Source organism: Coffea arabica, chromosome 11e (genome assembly GCF_036785885.1).
Source record: "Coffea arabica cultivar ET-39 chromosome 11e, Coffea Arabica ET-39 HiFi, whole genome shotgun sequence".
Lineage (NCBI taxonomy): Eukaryota > Viridiplantae > Streptophyta > Magnoliopsida > Gentianales > Rubiaceae > Coffea > Coffea arabica.
This window is the reverse complement of record NC_092331.1, coordinates 56,005,455-56,025,030: the sequence shown is the minus strand read 5'-3', so window position 1 is coordinate 56,025,030 and position 19,576 is coordinate 56,005,455. Positions and strand designations below refer to the sequence as shown.

The 19,576-nt window shown below is 36.2% G+C and overlaps 2 protein-coding genes and 1 pseudogene across 5 annotated transcripts; 1 reads left to right on the top strand and 2 right to left on the bottom strand.

Moving 5' to 3' along the window:
* Positions 1–4,744: 4,744 nt before the first annotated feature.
* Positions 4,745–7,513, bottom strand: LOC140021589 (palmitoyl-acyl carrier protein thioesterase, chloroplastic-like). The gene is made up of 6 exons (XM_072072797.1): positions 6,960–7,513; positions 6,751–6,884; positions 5,922–6,035; positions 5,671–5,839; positions 5,528–5,596; positions 4,745–5,419 (listed from the first exon to the last, which is right to left on the bottom strand). Exons 1-6 carry the CDS (start codon positions 7,320–7,322, stop codon positions 5,078–5,080), a joined length of 1,191 nt encoding a protein of 396 aa, XP_071928898.1. The 5' UTR covers positions 7,323–7,513; the 3' UTR covers positions 4,745–5,077.
* Positions 7,514–8,091: 578 nt separating this feature from the next.
* LOC113718577 (putative tRNA pseudouridine synthase) lies at positions 8,092–11,144 on the top strand (annotated as a pseudogene).
* A 1,730-nt stretch (positions 11,145–12,874) lies between these two features.
* LOC113719699 (uncharacterized) lies at positions 12,875–19,087 on the bottom strand. Of its 4 annotated transcripts, none has more exons than XM_027244984.2 (5): positions 16,377–19,087; positions 14,629–14,734; positions 14,430–14,530; positions 14,026–14,104; positions 12,875–13,265 (listed from the first exon to the last, which is right to left on the bottom strand). In XM_027244984.2, the coding sequence occupies exon 1, from the start codon at positions 18,799–18,801 to the stop codon at positions 16,537–16,539; it is 2,265 nt and encodes a 754-aa protein (XP_027100785.1). In that variant the 5' UTR covers positions 18,802–19,087; the 3' UTR covers positions 12,875–13,265; positions 14,026–14,104; positions 14,430–14,530; positions 14,629–14,734; positions 16,377–16,536. The 4 variants fall into 4 exon arrangements, with proteins under 4 accessions (XP_027100785.1, XP_027100784.1, XP_071928742.1 ...); XM_027244983.2 differs by having other exon boundaries at positions 12,875–13,244; XM_072072641.1 differs by having other exon boundaries at positions 12,875–13,244; positions 14,629–14,705.
* Between the last annotated feature and the right edge of the window lie 489 nt (positions 19,088–19,576).

The window sequence follows — 19,576 nt, the reverse complement described above, 5'->3', positions numbered from 1 at the left end:
TAACTTTGTGAAGGGTGTAGCATTGTTGGAGGATAAACTAGCAGATTGTGTGGCTTGTCAATATGGAAAGCAAGTAAGAAAACCATTTTCTCAATCATCCTGGAGAGCATTACACAAGCTGGAACTTGTACACACAGATGTTGGAGGACCTCAAGCAACTCCATCCTGGAATGCTAGTAAATACTATATTGTCTTTATAGATGATTATACTAGATTTTGCTGGATTTATTTTCTCAAATCCAAAGCTGAGGTTGCTAACACTTTTTGGAAGTTTAAAGCTTTTGTGGAGAATCAAAGTAATTGCAAGCTGCATATAATAAGGTCTGACAATGGGAAAGAGTACACAAATGAAGTTTTTGACAAGTTTTGTGAGGAAACCGGCATTGAACACCAACTCACATCACCTTACACTCCACAACAGAATGGTGTGAGTGAAAGGAAAAATCGGAGCATCATGGAGATGGCGAGGTGCATGCTATATGAAAAGGAGTTACCAAAGAATCTTTGGGTAGAAGCTGCAAGCACAGCAGTTTTCCTGTTAAATAAGCTGCCAACTTGAGTTGTACAAGGAAAAACACCATTTGAGGCCTGGTTTGGCTACAAACCAGATTTACAAAATCTAAGAACTTTTGGTTGCCTCTCTTTTTCTTATGTGCCACAGGTGAAACGAGACAAACTTGACAAGAAGGCAGAAGCAGGTATTTTTGTTGGTTATAGCAGCACTTCCAAAGCTTACAGAATTTTTCAACCACAAAATGGAAAAATTATTGTAAGTCGAGATGTCAAGTTTATGGAAGATAAATAATGGAGTTGGGAGAAATCATTAAAAAAACAGGTGCTAGTGGATACACATTATCTTGATGACAATATCGATGATGTCCCAACTCGTGGCACAAGATCTCTATCTGATATCTATGAAAGAAGCAATGTTGCTGTTTTTGAACCTGCAGAATTTAAGGAAGCAGAGAAAGATGACAACTGGATTGAAGCCATGAGAGAGGAGCTTCATATGATCGAGAAGAATGGCACTTGGGAATTGGTAGACAAACCTCAAAATAGAAAGATCATTGGAGTGAAATAGATTTACAGAACCAAATTCAATGCTGATGGTTCTGTTAACAAACTCAAAGCCAGGTTAGTTGTGAAGGGGTATAGTCAAATTTTTGGGGTAGATTTTTCAGAAACTTTTGCTCCTGTTGCACGTTTAGACACTATTAGGATGTTGTTGGCCTTGGCTGCACAAAAAGGTTGGAAACTTTACCAGTTGGATGTAAAGTCAGCCTTTTTAAATGGTTATCTTCGAGAAGAAATCTATGTTGAACAACCAGAGGGATTTCATGTTAAAGGACAGGAGGAGAAAGTTTACAGATTAAGGAAGGCTTTATATGGTCTTAAGCAAGCTCCCAGGGCCTGGTGTAGTAGAGTTGACAATTATCTTCAAAGTCTTGAGTTTGTTAAAAGTCCAAGTGAAGCCACTTTATATGTGAAGAAATCAAATGCCAACTTAATTATAGTGTCTGTTTATGTTGATGATCTGCTTGTTACAGGGAGTAATGAGAAGCTAGTGGATGAATTTAAAGCTGAGCTGTTCAAAGCTTTTGAAATGACAGATCTCGATTTATTGACCTACTTCCTAGGAATGGAGGTGAAGCAAGGCCATGATGGAGTCTTCATATGTCAAAAGAAGTTTGCAAAGGAAATTCTTAAGAAATTTCATATGGAAAATTGCAAAGAGATTAGCACATCAATGAATCAAAAGGAGAAGTTTAGCAAAGAAGATGGAGTTGAAAAGGTTAATGAAGGGCTATACAGGAGTCTGATCGGTTGTTTGATGTATCTCACAGCCACAAGACCAGATCTAATGTTTGCAGTAAGCTTGATGTCAAGGTTTATGAATTGTGCCAGTGAAGTGCATTTTGCAACTGCTAAACGTATTTTAAGATATGTCAAGGGTACAACAGATTATGACATTAAGTATTCCTATTGTGATGATTTCCGGCTTCAAGGATTCTCTGACAGTGATTGGGCAGGTTCTACCAAGGACATGAGAAGCACAACTGGTTTTTGTTTTACTTTTGGTTCAGGTGTTTTCTCATGGAGTTCAAAAAAGCAAGATGTGGTTGCTCAAAGTACAGCAGAGGCAGAATTTATTGCAGCAAATGCTACGGTGAACCAAGCGATTTGGATAAGAAAATTACTTGTAGACTTGCACATGAATCAGATTGAGCCAACAGAGATTTTTGCAGATAATCAAGCTGCTATTGCAATCTCAAAGGACCCTGTTTTTCATGGAAAAACAAAGCACTTCAATATCAAGCTGTATCACTTAAGAGAAGAGCAGAGAGCTGGTGAAATCAAACTGATTTATTGCAAGACAGAGGAGCAGATTGCAGATGTGCTGACCAAAGCCCTTCCAAAAGCAAGATTTGAAAAATTGAGAATCAAGTTAGGTGTTTGCAAACACTAAGGCAAGGAGGAGATTGTTGGAGATGTGCACATGTGCCTTAGTCTACAGAACGAGTCTTTAGGAATGTTTTATTTGTTGCTTGTTTTTAGGAAATCAGTTGCATATGTTTAGGAGTTGTTATTATGTAGTTATGCTCAGAAGTCATGGGAACATGGATTATGTAGTGGGTTATGCTCAGAAGTCATGGGAACATGGTTGTTATATTTTTTTCCCTATATATATTCAGCAATAAAGAAGTAGTTTCACGCTCCCCAAAAATATATCAAAAGCTAAACTACAAATAGTTAAAAATCTAAACTGTTTGATGTTTTAAATGATCATGTATAAGTAATAGGAGATGGTTTGGGTTGTAAGAGAATTTGATACTTGATATGCAATGAATATGATGATATTCATCTTTGATAGTGATGTTTAAGTGTAGGGTTTTATGATCAGAAGTAGGATCCACAATAGCAATTCTTGATGTTCAGGGATGATGGTAATTTATATGACTGCTTTCCATAAGCTAAACTAGTCATTTTCTATTGCCAATTTCCTCTTAATTTACCCATCTTTTGAAATTGTTTGTACCTTTTATTAATGCTGCAACATTCGAAGTGGCCATTGGCTTTCAACAATCTACTAGCTGTTGATTGCAGCAAACTTTTCCCCTTGTCACACTTTCGCTCTCTCATTTTCAAAATGTTTTCATATATATAATTTTTTTCCTAGTTTCTCAAATGTTTATTTTTGACCAGCCTATAGGCATTAAGGCCATCAAAATACTCTCTCTTCTCCAACATGCATTGTCTAATACTATTACTTTTGATTAGAAGGGCTGACATTGTTAACAAAATGTTAATTCGAGGGGAGCTAAGTGATATTTCACAAAACTTCAAGGGAATTATTTACTTTTCCTAGTTGCATAATGAACTGGTTGAATTTTGTACCCAAACCGAGGGCCTTGGAAAAAGATTAGCTCTTGCCAAGAAACTCTTGGCTCAATCTGTCCTGCTGGATGTTCAAAAGATTTAAAGGTGGATTTGAAGTTGGTTGCTCATAAATTTTTTTGCTAATTCCAATTATACATGGCACCTTAATCATATGATTGATCCACTATTGATTCACTATGAAAAGGGCACCAACAAATTCAACTCATAATTCTCTCTTTTTTGAATTTTAACAAGACAAAGAACGAAATATATATTTTTTTAAATGTGTTTATGTGGCTAGTGCATGCATGCATATACTACCATTTTCCCGGTCTCTTGAATTTTATAAAAATCTGTTTATCAGGGTTTGAAAATGTAGTAACATAACAAATCAAAAGCATGTACTCCAATGGATTTGAAAGTTGAAACTTAAGTACTTGAATCCTTTATATCTCTTCTTTTCTCAACCACCATTATGAATATATTTAAGGCCCTCATTTTGTGGACATGTTTTGTTGTATGCACTGGTTTGACACATTGTAGAAAATTTCATCTTCTTACTGTCACAATTCAAGTAAAATATGTGACAATTTAGTTTTAATATTATAATCTTACATCTTCAAAGTTTGTAATTGTAGAATGCACAATAAATTTTTAATCGCTTTGTATATAATAAACATTTTGTACAACCAGCAATTCCTTAATTTTATTTATTATATAGTTTCTTAGTTAATATTATGCCAACAACTTAGTTTAAATATGATAATTTTCCATCATCAGAGGTTTTCCAACTGTAGAATGCATAATAAACTTTTAATTAATTTATCTATGGTAAACGTTTTGTACACCTATCAATTGCTTGATTTTATTCATTATATATATAGTTTTTAGTTTATATTATGCCAATAATCAAAGTTTAGTAGATTAGTAAAAGTTTTATTTCTTGGGAAAATATATTTACGTGCAAACCACATGTATTATTACTTGCAGCAATAAAAGAATTAAAAATGGTCTAAATTAATCATTACTCGCTCAGAACATCATTAGTTTATTTCGCTTAATCTTTTTTTCACCCCTTTAAAAATTAAATATCTAATATTCCCAGGAATTTAGACAATCTGGGTGTAAATAATTGAAACAGTCATTTTCTTGGTTTACCTTTAAATTGTCCTTTGCTGTCCTAGTCTAGAACAAGTCCTTGTAGTTTTATCGATTGTTCCCAAGTCCATCTGCGGTATAATCTAGTAGATTCTATTTCCTAGTCAGTCCGTAGTCTATTCAGACTAGGTGACATCTATGAGCAGCAAAAGAATCTTGTCTGCCCTGACTGGAATGACACACCAAAATGTAGTAAATACAGCACAAATTGTCTCAATTTTGTTACCAAACTCTATTAACAAAGTTAATGAAAAATACATGCTGGCTGATGTAGAGCAATTTCGAAATCTGCCAATCATTTCTAGGCTCCAAACTGCACATTTTTGGACATCTCACATACTGCACAACTAATGAGAATTAACGGTTTGTACAATTCTATAATTCTAGCAGAAGTTTAGGTGAAAATTTTCATGGAATTTACAGAGAATGCAATTTTCACACACTGATTTGACGCCAGCAAATTGATTTTGCTTCGAGTTTATGGTCCTGAGGATTAGCTAGCAAGCAGTGTAGCCTAATCCCTTTTCCATAACCTCTTGATTCATCCCTGCAAAGGCAGGCTATTGATCTTTCTCTTCCATGTTGTTTTTCCCCTTAAAATTTCTTCATTTCTGGATTCTCCTTTTGCTTGGAGAAGATGTGTATAGCTGGATGGCCCTGGATTTAAAGATTGGAGCAGTCCATTGCCTTCAATGACTCCTGATGACCGTGAAAATCCGCTCAGTAGACGAATGTTGTTATCTTGTTGAATTCCATCTGCAATAAGTCCACCTTCATTAGGCTCACAGAGGGATTGGACGACATCTGAGCTTCCACACTCTCTCCTGTACTCTAGAATGATGCCAGAAAGCTGGTGATTCTCGAAAAATTTGTCATGAATTGCCTGAAGAAGAACTTAGGGTTCAGTTATTTAGGACTTCAGACCTGGATATTAATATACCATCCGTTTATGTACCATATAGTAGAGAGTTTTTGTGCAGTTAATTTTTACCTCAAGCATCCACCGAACATACTTGACATTGTTGACATGCTGGTTCATATCCAAATCACTCCTTTTTGGCTGCCAGAAATAAAACCATCGATAAGTAAAATTATCTTTCCATGGGAAGAAGAAATACGAGTTATTGGACTCACCTGCAAGCCTGAAATGATATATTTTGCATTATCATCCAACTTCTCAATTTTTTCTGGGATGTCTTCTTTGATAGCTTGCTGCTCAATGAACCATGGGGAGATTTCAGCCCTGACTTCATCTGGCATTTTCGACAGGCGTCTAGTTTGCTGGTTCATCATCACCCATGTACTGAACGATCAAGAGATCCTCAGCACAAACATGAAAATGCTAAATCCCTCAGAAGATAAAAAGATGATATTTTGAGCTTCACCTTGTTGCACGAGCGAAAACAAGTCCTGTGGCATGACTTCGAAGCAGCCAGTCCCTCCTCATGCCATTTTTTCCTGATGCTCCAACCCATGTGTCTATTTCCATTATTTCACCCCTTATATACAGTAGCAAAGATATTTTCTCACTTCTTATTGTGCATGATTATGTGACAGTAAATTAGCAGGTTTTTCTAATTAACAGACTATACTTTTCATGGATGGAAACTGTTAAAAAACTATGTTAGTTTCTGCTAGAAAGGTATTGACCTGCTGATTTCATTTTATTTTAATTTTAACAAGAACAAGCGGATTCTTAGTTTAACCAGACACGAAGGGTTGGTCTGTCTCTCGTGTTTTACTGTTTCTGTCAGCAGCAGCCTTTTGTGTAGTGTAAAACAACAGGAAAAATCTAGGTAGACTAAACCACAAAACTACAAAAGCAAAGCAAAAGGAACCGTGCACTCTTTGGTTTTCAACAATTTTCCCCGTCATGGTGAAGATCTCAATGTGCTAGTGAACGTTTCTAACGCGAGACTGCAGATATTACAAATTTTTGCCGAAACTTTTGTCATGCGATCGAAAAAGTTACAGTTTTCTTCTGTTGGACGGTTCTAGCAATATAGCGTCACTGCAAAAACTGTCCTCATTAGAAGCTGCGGTGGCTTCTGCCATTTTATGCAGACGAGGATTCTAAACTGTGGTTCAATATGAGACGGAACAACTCATATTAAAGATTTTGTGCATATAAACAGCAAAAACTAGAGCCCGTGAAGATTAATTAAGTAGCTGAAATCTAAGCATTGAAGAACTACTCTTGATAATGAGACTTACCAAATTGGATAATGATCAACTTGAACTTGCATTCTTGAAACAACCCAAATAAGATTGTTCCTCATCATACCATGTGTTGCTCCAAATCCATCACCAAGAAGGCCTGACATCCATACATGGTTCAATGCTGTTTCCTGCATTTTCCAGCTTTGATAAGCACATATTCAGTTGCATAATCATATCTACATATAAAATGTTGGAATAATCACCTGAAGAAGGTTGAGTACGCTCTCAAGTGTTGCAGTTTTATCAGGACCAACTTCATATGATCGAATAACAACAGTTTGCCTGTAACCAACTCCCTCTTCAATAATCAGCCCTTGACGAAAAGGATCAACCAGTTGCTTCTTTGTTGGAATGTTTTGTCGAACCTCCTGAGTACTGATGTAAAGATTCTCAGAAGTAACTGTTGCAGCTCCATTCCTTTGGCCTGATAATTCAAACTTAGCAGAAGGATAGCTAGAAGTGCCATTGATTTTGACACTACTGATATTTTGCTCGTTTGGCTCATGGCCATCCCTATTGCTTGAGCATCTAACAGTAGAACAGGCCGAGAAAGAGAGGCATGCCATGTCTTTTTTTTTTTTTTCTGTCTGGATTGTAAAAGTTTGGAAAATTGTTTCTGCTGCACTAGTGCCTTTATAGTGCTTTGTGGGAGGAGTTTGACAGAAATTTTTATTTATTTAAGAGGAACAAAAGAGGGAACTTTGTAAAATTGTCTTACATATATATCAAAGGGAATTCTATGTCTCTTAGAAGATTGTTTTTTGAGAGCCAGAATGTGAGTTGAGGTATGTGCTTAGCTGTGACCGTCATTTGAGGTAGGACAAAGAGGTGAGCTCCTTTTCTAGCACTTTCCCCAAACCAACAAAAAAACCAAGAAAGAAATCAGTATTTTGGTGGTTAGATTTATGAAATTATAGGATTCACCTGATCCGTTTTTCATACTTGGAATTCCAGTATTTTGGTTGCCATGAGCTTACAAACATCTCATGAGGACTTCCAATCAACATCTGTTGCATCAAATCTTAGCATTAAATACTCCAAAGGGAGCTGAAGTCAATAGCAGAAATTTGAGAACAGAACATTGTAATTGAGCAATTGATGATCTAAGAGCAGCATTTATACAGTTCCTGAATGAAATGAGACATAAAATTATACAAAGTGATGCATTTTGCCACTAAACTAAAGCATCGTTGATGACCTAAAATAGTTTGTTATTTCTTGACCATATTGTAGATATTTAGAATCCCGTACCTCTTTCAAAATTTCACAGCTAAGTTTCCTTAATTTTTTTTTTGATAAACTGGCTTCGGCGACACAATCGAGAGATAAAGTAAGATGCTGCAATTTTTAACAGGTAAAGTCATGCTCAAGTTATCCCTTTCAACTTGTCAGCTTCAAAATTTTGCATGGAACAAGAGACATTTTCTGAATGATTTTCAAGATCTGCTCGGGAAGATCGATGCTTACTTGGAAAAGGGTTGTTCAATTCCTCAAACAAAGGGAAATCTATTGTCATCTTTCTAATATGTATTCTCAAAAACCTTAAAATTTTCAGCTTGTTCTAAAACAATTAATATATATACATGTTGTTCAAAGATAAAAGAGAAATATATATATATATATGGAGCTTGGATTAATATAGATGTTGTTCAAGGATAAATTCTGGATATGTAAACTCCACTGTTATAACAACTGTAAGATCTTCACCAAAATATCAACATCTGACAAGAAGAGAAGTCCAGAAACATAATATTCTGAAATCTTGTTTGTGATGATATCTATTGATTGAATGTGAGCATGCAAGATTTAGATCAATATCTAAATACTCAGGATGATTTAGAAGCCTCCATTGCTTAATAATAGTGCTGCTAATACCAAACAGTAGCAAAAAACAAAAAATTTTGCTGCATCATAACATTAGCAAAATCACATCTATTTAGTATAGGAGGTTAAAGGGTGGTTTTACTTTTAGAACTTGAAACAAAAATCCCATGATTAATAGTCCAATACGAACATGGATAGGGTGCAGAATTATTACAATTTACAATCCTCCAATTACCAGAGATTACTAGAAAAATAATTATAGTGAAATACGTAGCCTGATAATACAAAGTAGAGTCAATTATACTTAGATATAATACTCGTCCCTTTGAATTTTGGTTCTTTTACGTGTTAATCCTCGAGCACTACTCTAGTTGGTGTCCTTTACTAATGAACTAAAATGAAATTAGTTTTTATATAGCATGAGTTTTTGTCTTGAAAGTTTTTTTTTCTTTAATAATTCCAATAAGGGTTAAATGCAGAAAACCTCCATGAACTTTCATGGCCGTTGCACAATACACCCCGAAATATGTTTATAGGCACTTTGCACCCTAAGAAAACGACCGTTCACATATTTCACGGTGAAACAAAGCGCGTGGCTTGCACTTTCTATCCGTTGAATTTGCTGACAGAATTGCCCTCTTTCCAAGGAATATAAATAGTGATTGTTGGTGTGATAAATAGTGACAGAATTGCCCTCTCAAATTTGGTGTGATTTGTTAGTGTTGCTCATTAAATAGTGATTGTTGGTGGGCAGGTCTGCAAATGCAAAGGGATGAACATGCATTACCCAGTAAGTTTCTTTTTTTTTTTTTTTGCCATTTCCCTTTTGGATTGAGTTTTTATGGCATCGTCATTCGTGGCTGGGTGCTTCATTTGTTTTCTTGATCGTTAGTCTTGCTTGACCAATTCTGCTCCTTTAATGTCTTTGGTTGAGCCAATTAGACTTTGAGCTTAAAAACAAAAATTTTTGGTGAGTTTATTGGCAAAAATGGTCATTTTGTTCTTATTTTTTTTTTTTCAAATCGACATATTTCCCGATCATTTGGTTGGATTTTGTTTTATATGGAGGAATGCAGGCTTTTGCTTGCTGTGAAACTTTTATAATTGCATTCGCTGCGGTTTAAGAACCTTAGAGACTTTTGATTATCTTGACCTTCACAAAAAGGAGGGAAAACAACTTTTGGCGACAACCTCTACCATTCTAATGGTATAGCGTATTGTTGACTCGTCCATATTACATATCTCATCAGCATAGCTAGCATGGATGGAATTGGGCTAAAGCATTACAATTCCGTAATGCAGCTATTGAAGGTGAACTGGAGAAGGCAATTCATAAAGCTGGCGGAATTCGTGACAGTAACTTTGGAGACTTGCAGAAAATTGCTTGGGCAAGAAGTAGCAGAACTGATAAAGGAGTATGTTTCTCAAACTCCAATTTATGCTGATATTTTGCATTACATGACCTGTTCCTGGCTGGTTGTTGGTCTCTCAAGATAATATACATTTCAGGTTCATTCGCTGGCTACGATGATATCTTTTAAAATGGAAATCCCTGAAAAGGCTTAGAAGGATGACCCCAGCGGAATTGCTCTTGCTAATTATGTCAACTCATATCTTCCAGAAAACATCCGCGTGTTCGGCATTTTACCATCACAAAGGCGAGTTTTTGTATTGTGTCTTTACCACTCATTTCAACGTCTTACATTTGTAGTTGTCTACAGGAGACGCTTCAGTTTTCTAGTTAGTTTCCAATCTGATGCTTTAGAATATCTGACAATATGAATTTAAAGAGCGTGGTGCATTTGATTCATGAGCGCAACTCGGTTTTAAGTTTAAGCACCTAGGATATTGATATATCTGTATGAACCCTTCTTGCGTGGCTCTGTTGATATTATTACAGATAGTTTAGTAGAGAATTTGCAGGAAACAAGGAGAAATATTGTAACCAGATTGCAATATCTCTTTCATTTACTGCTGCCTGTTCAAAATTATGGAGTTCTTTGTTTCACGATGTTTTTGCTCTTACAATTTAGTGGCATTTACTTTATTTGGGAGATTTTCAGGAGCTTTGATGCCAGAAGGGAATGCGATGTCCACAAATATTCTCATCTCCTTCCTGCTGAAATTATTGGTATAAAGAATGAATTTACTGCTGCCTAAGTTGATTTGCATTTATCAGAATTTAATGGAATCCTGAATTCTTTTGAGGTCTGTTTTTAGTAAGTAGACAGTCTACTATTCCTTGCTGAAGCTTTTGCTTATGCCACTTACTAGTTTGAGGTTTCCCTTTAAAATGTAGAAGGGAAATATTTTTCCATGTTCAGTAGGATGGAAGCAGCTATAGTGAGGATGGAAGAAGTTTGAAGAAACAAAATTCTGCTTTGCCAATTGCACGATGGTTGTATGGACCTGATGAGAGGGATAAACTTAGTGCTGCCCACTTCAAAAAGATTTTTCAGTGTTATTGTGGAAAGTTGGCGCGCATGTATGGTATGAATTATGTAGAGATCTCGATTTGCGGAGCAGAATTGCCCTCTTTCCAACTAGTTAATGAGCAACACTAACGGAGGGTGCTTTTGTCCGTTCAATTATTATCTGAGGATAAAGTTGTCATTTGTGTGATAAAGTAAACGGTGTGTAAAGATTCGTTACTTTTCAGTGGAACTTGGGTGTAAAGTGCCTATAAACATATTTCGGGATGTATTGTGCGACGGCTATAAAAGTTCATGGGGTTTTCTGCATTTAACCCTTCCAATAAAATAAAAACATGGTAGGAGCTGTACAAAAGATGGCTCAAGCACACCAAAGTAACTAACCTATTGACTTCTCTACATCAGTAGATTCGGTACAATTTCTTTTTCTTTTTTTTTTTTCTTGGAGCTATTCAAGTTCATGAAGCATCTCCCAAGTAGTATGAAGTTCATCATAATTGTGTTTTTGTATTATTTTTAGAAAGGGTTCAAGTACAATCTAATTCATTGTAAAATACAATAGAAAATCTTTACCTATCCATCACATCACATCACTTCATATTCAAGAATTATGCAGAACACATGCTTTCACTATTAAAGCTGATATGCATCATCTAACATATTAGAGCATTCTCCACTTGAGGTTAATTACGAGGCAGGTAACTTCCAAACAGGAAAGTGAAATTTTGTATTGTAACTGTCAGGTTTGTTTGGGTTTTTACCAATGTATTTATTCTGCTACCTTTGAAAGAGAATCGAATGGCTTGGAAATGCAAGATCCATAGTCAACTCTTGACTCACTCGATAACCTCGAGAAAGAAATGTTTTGCCACTCAGAAACTTAGGAGCCTTGAACTTAGTGGTTCTATGTGACTCAAGAGAAATGGCAAATGGTGGACTTTTATATGAAACGTACAAGGACTGCCTGTATTGACAAGAAAAAAAGCTTAGAAATGACAGAGAAGATAACGTGTCATTGACCAGTTTCAGGAGTTCAGTAGTGATTCTCGTTGCATATTTTCAGAACGAATTTCTTGTAACTGTCACAGTGATGAATAATAGAATACACATCCAATGCTTTTCGTTATAGAATTGTACTATCACAATCAGCAGCCAACCAATGAGTGACCAATGACTTGGCCTTCTGACAAACTTTCAAGATGAAGAATTTAAGAATTAAATGTCATGCTCGCGGAAATAACCAGATACTTTGGGCAGATGAAGACATCAAGGAAGTGCATCTTGACTTTACTTGACGAGGGAACTTTCTGCTGACTTATTTAAAAGGGATCTATCAAGATAACTAAAACTTTGTTTGGATTGGGGTTTTTTTTTTTCATAAACTATTTTTGTTTGTGGAATTTACCGTAAAAAAAGTCCAAAAACACACATCTCAAAAACAAGTTATAAAAAACACAAAAAAAAAATCCTACCAATTCTCTTCTGTCACCCACCACCCTTCCCCACGATCGGAAGAGAAAAGGGAGGCGAGAAGGGAGGGAAGGGAAGGAGGGAGCTGGAGGAACGAGTAGAGGGGAGGAATAGGAAGACGGAGGAAGGAGGGAGGAAGAGGGAGAGGGAGGAGAGGAGAGGAGAGGAGAGGAGAGGGGAGGGGAGCGGTGGTGACGGTGGCCATGGAAGTGGAGGGGGGAGGGGGATGGTGGGTGGTGCTTTTTTTTTAAAAAAAATAATAATAATAAACCCATAAAATTTTAAATTTTAAGAATACTCCAACAAACAATTATAATGAAAGTTTTTCATATACAAGGCTACAGTGTATTTCAAAAACACCCCCAAAGATACCTTGGCTCGACAATCTAAACTTCAAGAAAGCAACTGACAAAGCAAATAAATTATAAATCCAAGAATCTGGTTCACGAGTCATACACTTCACGCAAATTGAATAATACAGCATAGGACAAAAAAACATTCTGCATCCCATCCCAGCATCTACAGTCAAAACCTAATTAACTTGCCAATCACCAAAGCAACAGGTGCTTAGCATTTTATAGGGTTCTAGGATATCAATGATAAAAAGAAAATATTCCATCCTTCCTTCTCATCAGAAACAAACTTACATCCGAGCCTTCCCTCAAACCTCCGCATAAGATCTTTGTTGCATCCAGCGTGCAGTCACTGTCATATCTCTTGAGGCAGAGATTGGAAGTGCTAGTAGTATCAGCATCATACCTTCTGCATGAATATCAGCAAGAGCTGCATAAATTGCCAATAACTGAGCAAATAAAGCAAATCACAAATACATAAGGCAAAGAAGCATCATCAGCTTCCATCTTTCAACCATTTGCAATTCCTCATTGCAGCCTTTGTAACATTACTGTCTCAGTCTTTTAACTTTAAAGACAAAAATATCTTAAATATAAGTAACTTTAACAAAAATGCAAAACTGAAAACTTACAGCATAGAAACATTGTTAAAGTTAACATTCATCACTTACTAAAGTTTTAAGTCCTATATTAAGTTTTGACACAAAAAATAATGGCTTGTCAAACATTCTAACAAAGAAAGTACAATGTTTAAGAAGGAAAGAACTGCAAATTGGAGATAAATAAAAAAAGACCCATCAAACAGTGAATCATTGTCATTAGTGGGTACAAGTCACCGTGCAAACACAATGAACGGTAGAGAGGGAAGTGTATAGAACATGAAAGATAAATTACAAATAACTATATCAGGAAAAATGTTCCAGGCATCATCTTCAATTCATAAATCATATAAACTTGTGTCCATATATATCTAGAGTCACATAGCGAAAGAAGCTGATGTCCAGAGTAATCATTCGGTATTCTAAATTAATTAGCCTGACAATGGCTCACATTTTCCAAAACATCTTTTCATGGTTTTAGCTGCCTGGTTGCCCTAAAACCACAAATTGGGTCATGGCCTACGTAGCTTGAAGGCGTGGCAGTTACTTCTATGACCAATTAAATCGATCTGTAAAGTGCTCACAACTTACCGCATAAACACATATAGGACCTGCATAATTCTGCATCAAACATGTACACCCTTTGCAGCACCACTGGCCTTTATGTTACCTGAGAAAGGTTAGGGATGATTAATGAGGTAAATTTACTACAAGACTGAAGAAACCTGTACCAAACTGAGCACCTTTCAACATATAAAGAACAACAGAGAGAAACCCCCCAAAAGAAAAAAAGAGAGTAGCCCATCACATTCTGGCTGCATTGGAGAAGTTAAGTATTACACAAGAAGTACTGTAGAACAACGAACTTAATACATTGTGGGGAAAAAAAGAACACCAGTTTATTAGAGGTCATAGCTATGCAAACATTTTAAACATTGTACAAGCACAATTAAGCATGAAATTTGCTAACCACAGAGGTTACAAGAGAAGTTAACCTTCAGAAGTCCAGCTTTTAGCAGCCTGTTTTAAGTTGAAGTAGAGGCACTCAAACTGTCTCAGAACCAGATTGAATTCCGCTTGGCAAACAGTGCACATCCTGTCGTCAATGCGCCAGAATTATGATTTCCACAACAATGACAATTCCAAAGCATGCATTAATAAAATTTATAATTTTAGACAGAAATGGAAACTCACTATACTCTTGGAAGGAAGAAGTATACAATTTCTTCCCCAACTTCTTCAGAGCAAGCACCAACTCGCTGATTGTGCAACTATCAATGGTCAATAAACATTACGGTACCTGTACAAATTTAAGAATTTACATTCTCATTATCTAGTCAAAGTGATCTGACTTGAAAACAAAATCATTGTAGAATAACTGTCCATGGTGGACAAATGAACGAAAGAAAATATTCATCCATGTAATTTACTAGGTTATATGGGCATATATATCCAGAGAGGACTAATAAATCAATTAACAAGATTATGTTCACATAAAATACAGAGTTTCCATAAACCCTTCCAGAACTAAATATGATTTCAAGCACCTCACTCACCAGCCCTGAACCACACATTGATTCCTCTTCTTGTTCTCAAGAGAAATTATAATATTGGCAATGAACTTTACCAAGGTACCTTAACCTTCATTTCTATAGTTTACTCACCCATGGTCATGGCAAAAACATTAAGCACTTGAACCACTCTTCATGCAACTTAGTGATTAAAATTCTCAAGATTCTTCATCTTCTTCATGAATACCTTGTTTTTGACTTCTTTTCCTCCAAAATCATAATAGCTTTAACACCAATAAGCTTTCCCTATGTCAGCAACAACACACAGAAAAATTTTCTCTTTGCTTCCTATATTCTTCTAAACAGATTTGCAGGAAATAAAGTGTCTCCACTCTTGGTAGTCTCACACCTTCCTGTTGCTTATTCACCATCTCACAATTCCAATTGCATGAATCATCACTTCTATGTCAATCTGAAGACTTTTAAATTTAACTTGCACAGTTATAGTAGTAATAGAATCTGTATAGACTTAAAACATTTTCTTAGTCATGACGCAAATGTAGTTAGCTGAGATAGTTTATCCTTGATGGTGGGTCAGTTCCTTTCCTCTGAGCTCCTTCGAACTTCCAAACTCCAATAGGAATGTATGGCCTCTCTTACTTCAATATACCATTTTATGAAAATTTCAAGTCCTCCAAAATAATAGTCACTTCATACTTAAGTTTGTCAACTAATTATGATTTGAGTAGTTTCTCAAAAAAGATTTTCAACCTTTATTTGATGTTCTGGTCATCACTGAACATTTAAACATTTCCTTAAAATTCTTGATGCAAGGTAAACAATTTAACTCTACTTCCTCTAGCCTTTATTTGAGTAATCCATAACCTAGCAAGCAGGTTGGTCCTTTCACAAATAAATATTCAGATCAAGGTTTAAACCAAGCAAAGTTATGGGGCCACTCTGCTTCAGATCCAAAATCAAAGTTATGTTCAATAACAGTTATGTCAGTTATGCCAAAAGGGAAGGATAGGGAGGAAGAGAGATAACATAAGAGCAGAAACTATTTTTTGGAATAAAATAACTCTGTAATTCCTTCAAAACTTTGCTGCAATCTAAGGTTCATTCTCATGGATTTGTAAAACAGAAGACTATCAATTCTATCAGGAATGCCAGGAAACTAATACTTAGATTGATCCGAGTTAACACTATTCAAAATTGGACAAAAAAATTTTCAGAGATTCTACACAAAACTAGCTGTGTGCATCATTCTCAATTAGTGAATAGTCATTCGACTGCATATCTATCAAGTTGAAGAACCAAAATTTCAGGTGATTATGAACAAGATAACATGTATTGGTACTTGCTTCACAATGTAGAGAAGTTTTCTCAAAATCTGTGCTACAGAAAAATTCAGGGAAATGGAACTCGTACCTAGTCATTCATCCTGGAAAAGCACATAGTTCCAGGAGATATTGAATTCTTCAATCATGTACAACATCCTTAGCAATTCAGTATCCCATTCATACACCAAATCCTCAGAAGTCCAGTGTTATGCGTATGGTTATTTCAAGTCCTTTCATCAGCTCTATCTTCACTTCCCGACTACATAGTCAAGGTATTGCACCGCATATAATTTATAGTCCTTGTTTAGATCTTTTAACAAGGCACTGTGTGTGCAAGAATCAGGCTTTATTCCCATATCCAGCATTTCTATATACAATCGCAAAGCCTCCAACCAATTATCCAAGTCAATGTTCCCATTTATTAAAATGGTGTAAGTATATTTATTAGGTATTACTCCTTTTGTTTTCATTTCAGAAAAGTATGTGTAAGCCTGATCGAGCCTTCTGCATTTGCAAAGACCATTTACCAGTGCATTATATGTTATCACATTTGGCACAATCCCCTTCTCCTGCATCTCTGAGAAGTACATAAGTGCTAGTTCTAGCCTTCCCAGACCAGCATGTGCATGAATCAGTACTGTGTAAGTCACAACAGTTGGAGACAAGCCATTGCTTAACATCTCATGAAATAACTCCCGGGCTTTTCTAACACGCCCATTTTCCAAGCAAGCATGAATAATGCTTGTGTAGGTGACATGGTCAGGCACCAGGCCGTCGAATACCATCTTTTGCAACACTGCATATGCTTCATTTAAGTTCCCCATCTTACAGATCCCTCCCACAAAGACATTGTAGACTATCATATCAGGTGGGAATCCTTTTGCAAGCATCTCTTCTTGCAGAGTCCATGCCTTGGATGCATCACCAAGCTTCAATTCACTGGATATTCGAGTTGTATAGGCAAAGCGGTCAGGCTGTAAGCCTTTATGCAACATCTCATCAAAGAATTCTGCAGCCATAGACAAGCGTCCTGCCTTGCAAGAACCATTTACTAGAATCGTATAGGTATATACATCAGGGGATATACCATGATCAACCATTTCATCCTTGAGCTGCCTTGCATCCTCTAAGTTCCCAAGTTTGCATAGTCCGTCAATAATTGTGTTGTACGTAACAACTGTAGGAATAAGTTTCCTGCGTTTTAACTCATCTAACAAGAAGGTAGCAGCCCTGGCATTACCCACTCGACAATAGCCATAAATCAAAATATTGTATGACACTATATCTGGAACAAAATTCTTCTTCAACACCACAGGATACCATTGCCAGGCATCACCAACTCTTCCCTGTTTGCAAAGGCCATACATTAATGTATTATATGTAGATAGTGTAGGAGAAGCTCCTCTCATTTCCATCTCTTTAGCAAGGCCCAACGCCTCAACAAGCATTCCGTTAGCACAGTAGCTAGCTATTAAAGGGTTATATGTGTAAGCCGAAACCGTCAATCCCTTGTTCAACATCTCTTGAATCAACCCTTTAGCCTGGTCAAACTGCCCTTTCTTTGATAGTCCATTAATCAACACATTATATGTAACACCATTAGGAAAACACCCTCTCCTTTGCATTTCTGAAAGAAGATCCACTGCTTCTTGCACTTGCCCTTCTCTACAATAAGAATCCAACATTGTATTATATGTAACAATCGTTGGCTTGATACCAAACTTGCCCATGATTCTGTACACCTCCCTGGCTTTCCCGATAAAACCCCTATTCCTAAGCCCTCTAAGAATCCTATTACAGTTCTTAACATCTGGCAACAACCCGTTCCTCATCATCTTATCAAAAACCAATAAACAAAGCTCAACATTCTCCTTTTTCGTGCAAACCCACAAAGCCAAATCAAGAACCTTAACAGAAACTTTCGAATTCAAATAACCGTCGATCAAAACATCCATTACACTACTCAGATTCACACTTACAACCCTTTCCACAACCCAATAAGCAGACCTCATAAAACCATGCTGTACCAAAACATCAAGAATCGTACAAAACAGAAACTCAGAATACTTGAACCCCGGTTTCCCCTCAGCCCACCTAAACAATTTGAGGGCCACTTTCGGCTTTTGTTGAATTGAATTAAGAACCCTTATTAACAGCTCAGAATCAGCATGATAATGGTCAGGAAAAATCCATAAACTATTCCCAGCAACATAAGGCTTTTCAAGAATTGTCCTCAAAATAAAATTCTGAAAATAACTATCTGAATGCTTATTAACTGAGTATATAACTGGAGACATATCTTTAAAGTTGATACTATTTAAATCTGCAGTATTACCAATAAACACAGGGGGGCAATGAGACTGATGAATTGAGGCAAAAAATAATAACTTTACCTCAACCTTTAGAAAATTCTTGGAGATGATAGATTTTGAAGCTCTGGCATAAAGGGTCATCATAAATCGGATAAAAAAGAGAACTTGCGGGACAAAAACTGAAATTAAGATTACATGCATGTGCGTAAAGAAGAAGAAAAAGATGAAGATTTGGCTTTTCAATTTAATTGGTCCAAATGAATTTTGGGTATTTGAGAAGATGAAGCCACTGATGGATTACCATTAATCTCCAGCAGCTGCATAGGGCGGCAGTTAGCGGTGGTGGATGGAAACTCTGGAAACTCGGAGCTGCTATCGGCGGGCAAGTGTGCAGCGTGGTTAAGTGAGGATTACAGAAGCTTTAGCCCGAACCCGTATTTGCCGAGAAGCTCAATGGGTCGGGTCCCTTTCTTCTGTAATCTTCCCTTTGCTTTCTTGGTAACTTACTACTTTAGGAGTATTGATAATTTGCTATTGTTATCTTTTTTTGGTAAAAAAAAAAATCTAAGGTAATATTATTGGCACCCTAAAAAAAAAGTTTCAGGCGCTCCACCATTATTTGTTATCCCTTTTTCTATAATCCTCCTTTTGCTTTGGTTGGTAATTAAAAACTACTTTAGGGGTATTATTATTATCTTTTGTAATTAAAAATGTTAAGGTAAATAATATATTGACACTCTTCAAAAGTTCTAGACACTCCACCCTTGTTATCCCTTATTCTATAATCCTCCTTTTTGCTTTGGTTGGTAATTTGTTATTTTAGAAGTATTACTATTATCTCTTTTGATAAAAAAAAAAGTTAAGGTAAACAATATTAGCATTCTGAAAAAAATTCTAGTCTAGAATCTTTTTCAGAATTTAATGCCAAAATCACCTTCAAAACATAGTTTAATGATCATTTTGTATTATGTTTATA